Source organism: Populus euphratica, unplaced genomic scaffold (assembly GCF_000495115.2).
Source record: "Populus euphratica unplaced genomic scaffold, PopEup_1.0 scaffold95.1, whole genome shotgun sequence".
In the NCBI taxonomy this organism is placed as follows: domain Eukaryota; kingdom Viridiplantae; phylum Streptophyta; class Magnoliopsida; order Malpighiales; family Salicaceae; genus Populus; species Populus euphratica.
In genome coordinates, this window is record NW_011499885.1 from 1,451,686 (window position 1) to 1,466,223 (window position 14,538).

General features: G+C 32.4%; 1 protein-coding gene across 1 annotated transcript; it reads left to right on the forward strand.

The window, feature by feature from the left end:
- The first annotated feature begins 3,638 nt into the window (after window positions 1–3,638).
- LOC105130221 (G-type lectin S-receptor-like serine/threonine-protein kinase At4g27290) lies at window positions 3,639–7,921 on the forward strand. Its single transcript, XM_011032621.1, has 7 exons — window positions 3,639–4,986; window positions 5,392–5,529; window positions 5,736–5,893; window positions 6,094–6,304; window positions 6,687–6,915; window positions 6,982–7,132; window positions 7,411–7,921. Exons 1-7 carry the CDS (start codon window positions 3,708–3,710, stop codon window positions 7,711–7,713), a joined length of 2,469 nt encoding a protein of 822 aa, XP_011030923.1. The 5' UTR covers window positions 3,639–3,707; the 3' UTR covers window positions 7,714–7,921.
- The last annotated feature ends 6,617 nt before the right edge of the window (window positions 7,922–14,538 follow it).

Genomic DNA, 14,538 nt, shown 5'->3' on the forward strand with positions numbered 1-14,538 from the left:
GAAAATTAATGTAAGGATTAAACAATAATAATAACAAATGTCAAGATTAGAGGTTCCACTAATGGTATATCAAACAAGTATAGTATAAACTCTTATTATTAAATTGAAAACCACACACAAAGGAGGTTCCAATCAGATTATATATTCTAATTCTATTAATGTGACTAACGCAACTTCAATCAGAATTCATAACCTAACTTTATAATTAAACATTCATATAATATAATATTTTATTAAAATTAAACTAATTACATGTAATTATCGATTCATAATTCTTTTGATATTATATCATATAATATAATTACATCTAAAAATCATCCTAACTCATCTTTGGACAACACATTTTGTTAATTTTGGTAACTAAAAGTATCTTTTTAGGGCATCTTTAGATTCTTCTCGGTGTCTCCTCGATGTAATGGTAGTGAGTGTACAAAACAAAACTTTGGTTTGGCTCTAACGATCATTTTTTTCTTCTTTCTTTCCTCTCTCTCTCTCTCTCGACTTTTATGCCCTATCCTGTAATATTTCAAATCATCCCCTTAGGTTTTATTTGTTTTTAATTTAGTCCCTAATTTTTACGTAACTTATGAAAATCAAAATTTGTTCCACTTTCATCCTAATTTGAATTTTTTTTATTTGTCAGATTTGGTCACCATTCTTTTAATTGCTACTAATATCATTCGAGATAATTTTTATAATTTTATTTTTTTTTTGTGATTTCACCCTCGCTTATTTTTTCCTATAATTCTTTTATTTTTTTTATCCCTTGTTTTTTTTTTTATTTGGTTGGGTTATCTGAGGTTCTTTTTGTGATGTTTTGAAAATAAATAAAATTAGAAAAAAGAAACGAAGCCCTTAAAGGCTTAGAAGTAAGTATAAATAAATAAAGAGAGAGAAAAATAAAAAGCAATCTGGAAATTTAGAGTGAATGATGGCAAAAGAGTAGAAAAAGAGAAAAGAGCGTAGGATAAAGAAAGGAGAAGAGAGTTGGAGAAAATAAGTATAAATGTATGATTTAGGCTTTGATATGCATAAATATGCTTTATTTTAGCTTTAAATTTCTGTTTTGTTGAATATTTTTGAAGATTTTTTTTTGAATTGATTGATGAATTGATTTGAATATTATGGATTGATTGTTACGAGTAATTAGTTATTTAGTTGATTTTGAAAGATTTTAGATAAAAATGATGAATTTGAGTTAGAAATCTTGATATAACATTAGGTGATCTGTGAAAATTCTAGATTTGAGGTTGAAGATAATGAAATTTTAGTTTGGTCCTTTAATTTGTGAAAATTACAGTTTAGTCCCTAAACTTTGAAAAAATTTCAGATTGGTCCCTAGAACATAATCCAAGATTCTAGACAGAATTAAAGATGAATTATGGGCATAATTACAGTATAGTTATGAATTTATGATAATTTTCATTTGGTCCTCCTATTTGACAAAATTAAAATTTGACCTTAAAATTTTGATAAAATTCCAGAATGGTCCTTGAAGTATAATTAGATATTTTGGATAGAATTGAGAATGAATTGTTGGGAAATTTTCTATATATTCATGAATTTATAATATTTTTAGTTTGATCATCCAATTTGATAAAAATTACAATTTGACTATTAAAAATATAATAAAATTCCAGATTGGTCTCTAGTTGTAATGTTAGCTTTTTTAGATTGATTTGATGAATAATTAAAGGTTATTTAGTGAATTATTATCAAGTCTTATTATTTTTTTTTCTTATGAATAAGATTTTAAAAAATCATTTGATTTTTGGGTTTTGGAAAAAATGACTAGTTTAGTTAAAAACAATATATAGGGTTATGGAATTGACTCAATGCTAACATGGTAGTATTAGTTTTTATGCACATTATATCTGAACCCTAGTTAGTAGAGGGAGTCACCAACTTATATGGACTGATCATCCCACAGTACGAAGCCTAATGCTAATTGCATTTTGATTTTCTATCGAGTTTTACCTTATGATATTCTTATTATAGCCTATTTGAGAAACCTTCCTATAAGAACCTAATGCTATAATTATTTATATATTTCTCATTGTTATATTACCTCGTGTATATATATATTGAACGTTATCTATTCACTGAGTTGTTAAACCTACCCCCTCATTATTTATCTTTTCCAGGTTTATAGCTTGTTAGCGGGTTATTTTGTTAGCTCTTCAGAACTTACTCTTTTGGTTGTAATTAATACTTTTCTTTTTATGTCTAGTTAGTGTTCCACAACTATATATTTGTATTAACTCTTATATTAAGACAATCAAATTATATTATGAAGTTAATTTTATTATTAGTGTTGCATTAAACTCTGATTAAGTTATTTAAATAATAAATTTATATGTAAATTTGGGTTCACATAGGTATGGAGCTTTGAAGGGAGAATCTTATATATGTGCCGGTCATGGATTCGAAAAGCAGTCATGATACTTTTATTTTTTATTTTTTATTAAAAAGAGTTGATTAATTGAATATAGTCAGATATTCCCTTTATTGTGTTTTATTCGATTTTCTTTTCTAGTGAATCATGTATTTTTTTTTTTTATCTCATCTTGCATCCTTTAGTCATGAAATTTGAACCATACCAACAAGCTCTTATAATCATGGAAGATGTTCATGGTGGAGTTACAATGGATCTCAAAAAATCTTTTCTTTCTTTTCTTTACATGTATAATATCAACGACTTGTGTTTTACTTAATTATTATTAGGTGTGTTTTTATCATTAGTTATCCTTGTCTTTAATTTAAATTATATTATAAAATTAAATGATTTTATTGGATATAATCAGTTTAAGCGCCCAGTTTTTCTTGGTTTTTTATAAATACTATCATCACCTAATTTTTTTTATATTAAGAAAATTTAAATCAACCCCAGTGTAGCGTTAATTTCCAATCTAGTATGGACTTTTTTGACGGATAAATGGCATTGGAGGCATTGAAGTAGTGACTGGACCAGAGCACATTGTTTTTGTTTTTTTTTTAATTATTTCATTTTGGGTGGGGGAGGGGAGAGGAGGTAGAGGCCTGCCTCCTATCTCCTATAATATATAAGGTGACGATCTATATATATATATATATATATATATATATAAGGGTAAAAAAAACAAATGTGAAATAGATGGGGCCGAAAGGTAATTATAAGTAATCATCCTGTAGGGGTCTAAATGAACAAACCCTTAATATAGGGATGCTTTCAATTTATAAAAAATATATGGGGTGATTCGAAGCAGAGAAAATGCATGTGAAGGTTCGCAACGGATTGGAACTACTTATTTCAATTTTTAAAAAATATATTTTTACATGTTTTTTTAATTAGAAATGGACACAAGTCAATAATCTATTGGTGCAATCTTGCTCACTTATAGTCAACTTTAAAGAAGAGGGCACATCCTAGATATTGCATAATGTACAGGGATTCAATCAAATCAAAAACCATTGACGGAATTCAATAAAAAAGTTCTAAGAGTATAGGGACGAAATGATTGGACAAAACACTTCCATTAAAATATCTTATTTCGTTGAGTAAATTGCCATGTTGATTTTAATTTAGAACACAGAACACAGTTGCATGTTCAGCGGTTTTTCTACGAAGGGACGTCCCACCTAACTACGCCTAAGTTTTTCGCAAGAACATTTCCACCATCTATGGCAGCCATCAGTATCAAAAAGTGAGCTACAGGGAAAAAAAAACAATGGGAGTACCAGCGGAACATTGCATTCTTGCGCTTCTTTTTTGCACTTCTTTATTGCTTATTGTAGAAACAGTAACTGCTATTGACACCATAAACACAACTCACTCCATTAGAGATGGTGATACCATAGTTTCAGCTGAAGGAACCTTTGTGTTGGGGTTTTTCAGCCCTGGAAAATCCAGAAACCGATTCGTAGGAATATGGTATGGCAAGATACCTGTCAAGACTATAGTTTGGGTTGCCAATAGAGAGACCCCCCTTAATGATTCATCAGGTGTTTTAAGGCTAACTGACTTGGGAATTCTTGTCATTCTTAATCAGAATGGGACCATAATTTGGTCTTCCAACTCATCGAGATCTGCTTCTAATCCAGCTGCTCAACTTCTGGATTCAGGAAACCTTGTTGTGAAAGAGGAGGGTGATACCCTGGAAAATTCCTTGTGGCAGAGTTTTGAACATCCAACTGATACAATATTGCCAGGCATGAAGCTAGGAAGGAATAGAATAACTGGCATGGAGTGGTACATGACATCGTGGAAGTCACCAGATGATCCTTCCAGAGGTAACTTTACTTGTATGCTTATTCCTTACGGATATCCTGAGTTGGTTGTGATGCAAGGTTCAAAAATGAAGTACAGATCAGGGCCATGGGATGGCCTGCGGTTCAGTGGGATACCTAACTTGAAACCAAATCCCGTATACAAATTTGAGTTTGTTATTAGTGAGGAGGAGATATTCTACAGAGAAAGTCTTGTTGACAAGTCAATGCTTTGGAGGTTCATGACAGATCAGAATGGCGATATCCCGAGCCTCGCTTGGATTGAGCAAACGCAAAGTTGGTTGCTTTATGAAACAGCAAACTCAGATAATTGTGATCGCTATGCACTCTGTGGTGCAAACGGTTTATGCAATATTCAAAGCTCTCCAGTGTGTGAATGCTTGGATGGGTTCGTACCAAAAATTCCAACAGACTGGGCGGTGACAGTATGGTCAAGTGGCTGTGTTAGAAGGACTCCACTTAATTGTTCTGGAGATGGGTTTCGAAAGCTCTCTGGAGTGAAGATGCCTGAGACAAAAGCGTCATGGTTTGACAAGAGTTTGGATCTTGAGGAATGCAAGAGCATGTGCTTGAAGAACTGCAGCTGTACAGCATATTCAAATATGGACATCAGGGGTGGAGGAAGTGGATGCTTGCTCTGGTTTGGTGACCTCATTGATAATAGAAGGTTTTCTGAAAACGAGCAAAATATTTATATAAGGATGGCTGCATCAGAACTAGGTATGAAGTTATCCTCAGACTACAAAATTCAAAATTAATTGTAGTGAGTCATTTATTGACTTGGTTAACTGCCTAAATGATTGGTTCTAATACTAAATTTGCTCAAGCAAAAGGTAACAAAGAAATCAAATGGCATTAAAAGCAAATTTTCTGCCTCCTCTTCTTTCAGGGCATCCTATTGTGGTTTTACAGAACATTACATGACATGAAACATTAAAATTTACGAATCTGTTATCACTTTCTAACATCATAGACTGATTTGATAACTGAAGTGGAAGGATTCCATCAGCTGAAGAAAATTTGCCACCCATTCTAATTAGTAATTACTAACCAAAAACATACAACGGCCATTTTGCATTTCCTGTTGTAGTTTTTTAACTTCAGTTTCTCTCTGTTATGGTGCAGATAATGGTAACGTTGCAGAGATCAATACTAACTCCAATGTGAAGAAAAAAATCATAGTAAGCACTTTGTCTATAGGAATTTTTCTCCTTGGACTGGTTTTGGTCTTGTATGTTTGGAGAAGGAAGCATCAGAAAAAAGGTATATATCTGCACAGCCTGAACAACTAACCACTTCTATCGCCCCATCCCTCGATTTATATAAAGGAGCTCTACCTTATTGAGAATTTGATTTTGAGTATTCCAAGGTGCTCGCAAATTGTTATGCTTTGTCTTCAAGGAATTCGATTATAAAAAAAATAGAGATCTCCCGCATCTTTTTTATTTACACACCAGTTCTGCTTGCAGGAAAAAGTACTGGTGCTTTTAAAAGAAGGTCAGACAACATGCACAAAAAGGAAGATCTAAAACTACCATTGTTTGATTTGGATACTTTAGTTTGTGCAACAGATAATTTTTCTGTTGACAATAAACTCGGAGAAGGGGGTTTTGGGTCTGTTTACAAGGTACAAATCTGTAAACAATATCTTGATGGATTCCAAATTCATGATATAAACTCGGATCACCACTTTACTGAAAAAAGCATTCCGTTTGGAAAGAGTTCCAACAGATGCTGTTTGCTAGTAATATGCAACATCCCATCCTGATTCCCAACTTTCACTAGACAAAGTATGATTTACTTATGATAGCGAGTGATTTTTGGCAGGGAACATTAGCAGATGGGCGAGAAATTGCTGTGAAGAGGCTCTCTCAGAATTCGAGACAAGGAGTTGGCGAGTTCAAGACTGAGGTCGAGTATATTGTGAAATTTCAGCACCGGAATCTAGTGCAGCTTCTAGGATGCTGCTTTGAGGGGGATGAAAAGATGTTAATCTATGAGTTCCTGCCAAACAAAAGTTTGGACTTCTATATTTTCAGTAAGAATCTCTCAAAACCCGTACAAATCCATGCTAATAATCATACTTCTTTATCACCGACTTAGTACTAATACCAAAATCAAGTCTCTGTGTACTGCTTTGAGAAAAGATCTGAAATTAAGTTTGGTAGTTCAGAGGAAAAGGAGGCCGCCATCAGCACCAAAAACAACCATTTGTTGAGCTTCCTTTATAGCCTTTATGACAAAGGATTGGTGGGAAGTATCTCCTCCACTTTCTTTGTCACACCTGCCACCTTATTTATTTGAGATTGTAACTTCCAATTTCTCAGTGTTAATCATCGCAAGCTGTTTTTTTTTCTTTCATGCACATTTATGGACCATAATGTACTGACCTTAGAAACAAAATTGTGCTGATGAAACAGAGGACACGCTACTAGATTGGCCAACACGCTACAACATCATCAATGGAATAGCTCGTGGACTTCTTTATCTTCATCAAGATTCACGACTAAGAGTAATTCATAGGGACCTGAAAGCCAGCAATATTCTACTGGATTATGAATTGAACCCAAAGATTTCAGACTTTGGCCTGGCTAGAAGTTTTGGAGGAAATGAAATTGAAGCCAATACCATTAAAGTGGCTGGGACATAGTAAGTGATGTGATTTTACCTTCATTTTCTGCAAATGCAACCTTAACATTCGTTGAATACATGCAGTGGCTACATTTCCCCAGAGTATGCAATTGAAGGGCTCTACTCGGTAAAATCGGATGTCTTCAGCTTTGGTGTATTGGTGCTAGAGATAGTGAGTGGATATAAGAACAGGGGGTTCCGTCATCCAGAACACAATCTCAACCTGCTAGGGCACGTAAGTGTCAAAACTATATTACTGCGACTCATCATTTCTCTTTACTCTGAAACCTGTGTCAGGTTTCCATAGGTTTGGTCATGTCTACTGATATTACGCCTTAAATTGATAAAATAAATGAAGAAAAATTGAAAAGAAAACAATGCTGAGAAGGTTAGGCATGTCGGACACGCATCTCTTTTTGGATTTGGATCTCGAAGTCTAGAGAACATTGTGTCAATGCATTTCTTACTTCTAGATACAAAATCTGCTATTGGTAACATGGTTTTGTTTACTAGGCTTGGAGACTATTCCGAGATGGGAGGCCTATGGAACTGGTTAGGCAATCAATAGTTGAAGCAAGCAATCTATCTCAAGTGCTACGTTCAATTCACGTGGCTCTACTCTGTGTTCAGGATAATCGAGAAGATAGGCCAGACATGTCATATGTGGTTTTGATGTTAAGTAATGACAATACATTACCTCAGCCTAAACATCCAGGTTTTTTTATTGAAAGGGATCCAGCTGAAGCAAGTTCAACAAGCGAGGGCACAGCAAATTCAGCTAACAAATGCTCGATTACATTATTACAGGCAAGGTAGATCCCATTTTGCGTTGATATCTTTTGTTTCGTGTTGATGGGTTTGATTTTGCATCTTGGAAGCTGTAGTTCCAATGTTGTGTGGTGAAGGCACATTTCTCAGCCAACGCAACCAGAATCTTTTTTTCCCTGAACGGGAATTTATTTTTGCACTACTATTATTTGTTTCAGCCTTGTGTTAAAAGAAGTCATGGTTTTTCTGTCGGTGTTTATATATATATCGAAAAAGGCCATTACTAACCAAAGTTGCACCATACTATTTTGAACAAAAGAGCACAAGCTTAACATTGATGGGTTGGGCAAATTACAAGATTCATGTATGCTTGATTCAGCACTTGATTGAGCTTAAAATTAATGAGTTTGAAAGTTTATTAGACCCACAAACAACTTTGCTCAATGCTTGACTCAGCCTAAAAATAATAAGTTTAACAACTCATTAAATTCATAAACTTCTAAACTCTATGTTTAGCTAGAACAACCTCCTCAATAGTCATTCTTTTAAACGACAATTTCAATAATAATAATAATAATAATAATCCTAATTCATTAATAGCCCGCCACATATTTGGGTACTATATACAAAGATTTTGAAAGCCTCATGATATCCCTTTTATTTTCTTTATAAGATTTTATGCATCCTTAATGAGATCTCTTTTGTTTTCTTTATAAGATTTTATGCATCCTTAATGTTACTATTAGGATCCCCAAGTCTGGGTGGCTTCTTTTTACTGGGACATGATTTGTGTTGGAGAATGAAACGACAATTAACTTTCAATGCAGTATATGAGTAGTCTTTTAGAGAAATGTAATGACATGAAAAAATTTTCATCCGACTGTGGGGATAAAGAAATTTGTTTTCTTTATAACCCTAGTCATTTTTGTTTTTACCTTTGTTTTATTTTTACTTAGTGATTTTTGATTGAAAAACTACTCTCGCAGAGAAGATTCCTTAGCAGCTCTCCAAGAAAAGTCTTGCAAATACATTCCTAAGACTTTTTTCCACGTATGTGTGAGAAAGAGAATAAGAATGAATGGATTATAGAAACATAAAATTTATTTCTAAATAAAAAAGCACTCTAGTCCTAAAGAGGAGTTCAGGTTTCCAATAAAATCTAAAAGAAATGGCAAGGGGCAGGGGTCCCTAGACTGGGCCTTAAGATAAAAAGGGGTGCCACATTGAGACCTTCCTTTAATAAGAATGATAAAAGATCTTCTCGTAGAAGTCCATCTTCTACCCTTACTAAAAAGGCTTAAGAGAAATGGTCTCATATGAATCCTTCTTATGTGCCCGACAAAGACATTCATGAGAGAAAGAAAAAGAGAGAAAGAGAGAGGTGTTGCATTAGAATCCTAGGGAGGACATCCCTAGTAGTGTATATGCTATAAACATGGAATTCTTGGCTCATCATCAACCTAGCAAGTATATAACTTAAATGCCCTACCTGCTAAGTGTATTAGCAGGCAGATCCTGGACTCTATCAAAGGTTATTTTGAAATCACCACCCTTATATACATGAATTCAATAGGATACTCCTTCTTTCTTTAACAGTTAACGAGGGAAGTGTTCAACTATTATTAGGTTAGTTTAGACTAGTTGCAACCCAACAAGTGGACAATATTGTTCTTCTTTGAAAAATTCTGCATAATCATTGAGCTTGAGCCCATGGTCAATGTTTCAAGAAGTTGTTATCAACTAGTCACGGGCACCGATGGTGGCAATGAGGTGCAATGGTTCCCTACCTTTACTAATAAAAACAATGACTTTATGAAGAATATGTTGACTTAGAAGCCAACACATATTAAGAAGTAAAGGGGAAGATGATTGGGCATAAGATACATTGGGATAATCAGTCCCACAGAAGGACTACAACCAATATGAGGTTGTTTCGACTTTTAAAGGGTCCCTCTCATGGAATAAACAACAAGCCTCAGAAGGACTACAACCAATATGGGGTTGTTTCGACTTTTAAAGGGTCCCTCTCACGGAATAAACAACAAGCCTCATCGTCTAAGCTTGAATGAGAAGAAAGATTGTGTCATATTGGATTTGACTTTGACTAATTATGAAGTTGATGGAATGGACAAATGATATTATCAGGCTATTTTGCAAGGTATGTTGCTACCTTGTTTTTCCTTCTCTCTCTTTTTTTTTTTGTACTTTGCTGTAAACAAAAATCTGACCTTTATTTGTCCCAACATGACTAATAGCTAAAGGAGAAGAAGAATCTTTAAGACAACCTTCTGACAAGGATTTGTTTGAAGGTCTTTGTCTCATGAAACCAGTAGAAGCAGGGGTAAAGACGTGATAGGATCCTTCCCTTTCATTATCGGGGATCTCCTTGCTCTTTGGGGCTTTACCTCTATAGAGATAGTGGTTAGGGTCATAACCTCTATAGAAGTTAAAAGGTCATAATCTTCCTTTATCTAATGAAGTAGTAAATTTAACTCTTCTTGTAATGATTACACTGTTGCCACCCATTTTAAGAGAAAAGGAGTCTCTACCCGAGTGGTTGCTCATGCTCTAGTCTCACCAGTAAAGGCTTATATAATGACATTTCCTCTGCCTCAACTTCATACCTTATCAACTGATAAAGCGACAGCTTGGACTTCTACTAAGGCGAGTACCGAGGAGTTTAAGGGTGTTTTCTCTGATTTGGTTATTGGTCGTTGTTGCACTCAACATTGCAGTAACCTTTTAAAAATTAATCTTCACGAAAAAATAAGTTTTTAACATCTTATTCTTTGATAGAAAAGGTCTCGTTTAAGGAGTCATCACCTAGTATTATAGTCACTAAGAACCCTTATTGATTAACAAAGATTCTATAGTATGGAACTAGTTACGCAAAAGAGAAGATATTATCATCCCTTAAGCGTTCTACTTGAAGTAGACTAAATTGCTGATTTGTTTTAAATTGCTAAAGGTTTGTCATACTATGCTACCGATGGTATGCTTGTAATATTCCTTACTCTGGTGTTAGTGAATATTCAACTACGGATACTTCCAACTCTGATATTGATAAATATTGCGTAGCCAAAAAAATACAGTATTCCTGACTCTGGTGTTAATGAATAATTTGTAAAATTTAAATTAAAAGAAAAAAAATATTTTTTAAATATTTTTATCTTTATTTTTTAAAAGAAAAAATATGTATTGTATATCAGATTCATATCCCATAATGAAAGTTTACAAATCAAATATAATGCTAAAGTTATCAAAACAATACAAAACAAATGTGAGGGACCCATAAATAGACTAATGAAGATTCTTAAATGTTTTAAAAAAATTTTGATATTCAAAAATAACTTGTTTGACAAAATATCAAAATAAAAAAAAAAAAAAAAAAAGGATTGATGTGTTTTTCTAAACATACCTTTGACTCAAATCAAATTAGATTGCCTTAGCTGAGGCTTAGGCCCAACCTGGCTTTAGTTTTTCTTGTTTTTGTAGGTTGGGTTAAGCTCAGTATATACGGATTGGACTAGACCCAACAACTCAGCCTAATCATTAGTCCAAATCAGTAACCCAGCGTGCATAGTGAAGGGTTAATTAAAATTAAAGCTGCATAATGCCTATCTAATTATAAATGGTAGGGGAGGGAACGAAAAGCTTACCTGATCAACAGGAGTTGATGGGCGCAGCCGTTCCTGAGCTCGTCACTGGAATTCTGGGAAGAAGCTAAGATACCACTCTCTACATCTGGCTTCCCTTCCGTTCTGTCTTCTCCTTTTTGCTCTTTTATGTTGAACTCCTCGGGTCTTTCTCTCCGTGTTTCTCTGTTTTATCTCTGTTCTTGTGTCCTTTCCGTCCTTTTCGTTCTCTCTGTCCTCCTAGCTTTTCTCCTTCGTGTCTCTGTTTCCTTGTTGTGTTCTGTATGTGTTTCCCTCTGTATACTCTCTGGGTTTGTATTCTATGTTTTTTTCATCCTCCCTGTCTTCCTTTGCAGTTCCTCCTATATGGCCATGGCCTTGAATAGTGCATATGTTCGTGACTTGGTAATGGCATGCATCGTTGGGGCGTGGGCAGCTGGCGTCTGTTTTTTTTTCTTGGTGAGATTGAATAGTTCATCTTGAAACGACACTGTTTTTTGGATGGGAATGGCCGTTTACAATTTGGTCACTGAAGCTCGAAGATTTTGTAAACAAGCCCTTGTAAATTGCAATAGGACCCTTGCCTTTTAGCGCCATTTACAAAATAGTACTTTGACTTTAATTTCTTTCAATGTTAACCCAAATCAACCTCAAATTTTAGTATTTCTTCAATTAAGCCCCTAATTTCATTAATTAAACTAATTTCAAGTTCAATTAAATCTTTAAACTTATTAATTCTACAATTAAACTTTTGATTTGACTAATCCAATATTTAATTAAGTTCCCAAATTTTCAATTTATATTCTCTTGACTCATATTTCAATTTATTCTTCATTCATTTTATTGATTTTTTTTTCATTTCATTCATTTTTTTCATTTTTTAATTATTATTATAAGAAATAAAATAAGATAAAAATATAACAAGTTAAAGTTTGGGTTATGAAAAATGCTCCCTCTTTATAATATTTATGATGCAAAAACATTGAAAAATTTCGTTTTCTCTTGGCTTTACGGAGTAAATTTATTAAAAAAAAATTAAACAAAACAATTTTTTTTTGCTTCTTTGAAAGTTTTGAAAACTTTGAAAGAAGTAGATTAACAGATAATCTTTACTAAGAGATGTTGAAATCAAGAAATTAGTTATTTGAAAGAAAAACATACATTTATCAATGAAAAATCTATTTTTTTTTAAATATAAAGGTTATTCTGAAATAGTTTCATCGTTATGGGTGACCTATTCAAATAGAAAAAATATAAAAAGAGATTTCATTATAATAGGTGACCTACTCAAATAAAAAAAAATATATGAAAAGCGATTTCATTGTAATGAGTGACCTATCAAGATGAAACAAATGAAAAATGTTTTCGTTGTTATGAGTAATCTATTCAGATAAAAAAAAATATAAAAAGAGTTATATTGTAATGTATGACCTACTTAAATAAAAAAAAATTATGAAAAGTGATCTCATTATTATAGGTGACGTACCCAAGACAAAGATTAAAAGTTTTAAATGGACAACATGACAAGGCTCGAAAGAAGAAATGAGAAGATAAAGGAGTATAAAAAAAAACCAAAACCTAGATTTGGCCGACAACAACCCTATAAAAAAAATACAAGAGGCACTATAGAGAAAAACAAGTTTACAAGTTTGTGTTATGTATAAAATTATTTGATATTATTATTAAACTTGTTCAAGTAGAATAACCTTAAAACTTTCTTATTCAACTATTTATTTAACTCAAATTTAAAATCAAATTGTTTATGAGTTACCCTGATAGGATCTAGTCGACTTAGTTAGTCCAAAAATAACTTAGCCGATCAATAAAAAATTTAAAAAAAAAATAAGAAGAAAAAAATGATGAAATTGACATCAAAACATCATAACCTAACTTTTTTCCCAACCAAGTTTAAAATTAAATAATATGAGAGATATTTTGATGTGATTTAGTCAACTTAGAAGATTTAAAAGCAACTCAAATGATTGCTAAAAAGATTATGAGAATAAAATTGAAAAAATAAAATATGAAATTGAAAGGAAAAAAAAAGAGAGAAGGGGGTTAAATTAAATAAAAATAAAAATAAAAAAGAAGAGTAGTTTCACTTTTTATAATGTTTTCAAGTTTTTTTAGTTTATTATGTAATAGGTTTAGGTGATTTTATTAATAAAAAAATATTAACTTCATTTTTTGCCAATTATGTTATAGTGAGGATATAACCTCCCGTGCTATATTCTGAAACTGGTTAGATAATTGAACTATTAACATGTAGACTATTTATCTATATATATATATATATATTAAGTTTTAATAAAAAAATATAATTGTTTTTGATATAATAGTTAGTTTACATGAAATTCCATTGAATGATTTTATATTAAAAGGGGGTTGAATTAAAAAAATGCTTCAAAAATTTTTTAATAAAAAAATAAGAACTAAATCTAAAAAGTAAAAAAATCAATAAAAGGTTAAATTGAAAGAGAATTCTAATTTTATGAATTGTTTAAAATAAAAATATAGCAATAAAAATAAAAATAAAATCTAAAAAAAATGAATGGCTATTTTAAAAATATGTAAGAAAAGGCTTTTAAATCATGAAAGAAAGAAAGAAAGAAAGAAAGAAATGATCACCAAGGCAAAAGGCAACATTTTTTGGTAAAATATACCGCCCATTAATGAATACTATGCCATGAGATATAAAATGTCATCGTGGAAGTCTAGTTTTGGCCGTCGAATGATACTGTACACGCCATAGAAAGATCATGAGAGAATTCATATGCGTCCTTGTGAATGTCAGGAACAATTGACTTTTAAAAATTAATTTATACTTTATACATGCCTAAAGATTGCCACTGATCAGACAATAATAATATATAAAAAAAATCCAAGTTAAAAAGACATAAAACCCCTTTAAGGTAAAGATAATTTTAATTCAAGGGCATTTTAGTAAATTTGATTATGAAAAATAAATAAAAAACACCCCTGCACGCCAGCCCATGATTTTTGGTTTGTGAGGGTATATTATTAATTTTACTGTGTACAAGCATAAAAGACCACTTTACCCTCCCTCTTCCGAGGCTATTTATGTTTTATTGTCAAGGGTAAAATCATAATCTTATTATTTCAATTCATAATGACTATCCGTATAGAGTGACGACAAAATAAAAGCTACAGTAAATGTTCTACCCTTTTTAGACAACATCATGTTATACCAGCCCAATGCTGCAGGTTTGTACTATGC

What these genes read in the sequence shown, in the direction of transcription:
- LOC105130221 (XM_011032621.1), top strand. Translation starts at nt 3,708, where the DNA reads ATGGGAGTACCAGCGGAACATTGCATTCTTGCGCTTCTTTTTTGCACT. An exon ending in GATGGCTGCATCAGAACTAG is followed by an intron (nt 4,987 to 5,391) that starts GTATGAAGTTAT and finishes GTTATGGTGCAG; the next exon opens with ATAATGGTAACGTTGCAGAG. An exon ending in ATTAAAGTGGCTGGGACATA is followed by an intron (nt 6,916 to 6,981) that starts GTAAGTGATGTG and finishes GAATACATGCAG; the next exon opens with TGGCTACATTTCCCCAGAGT.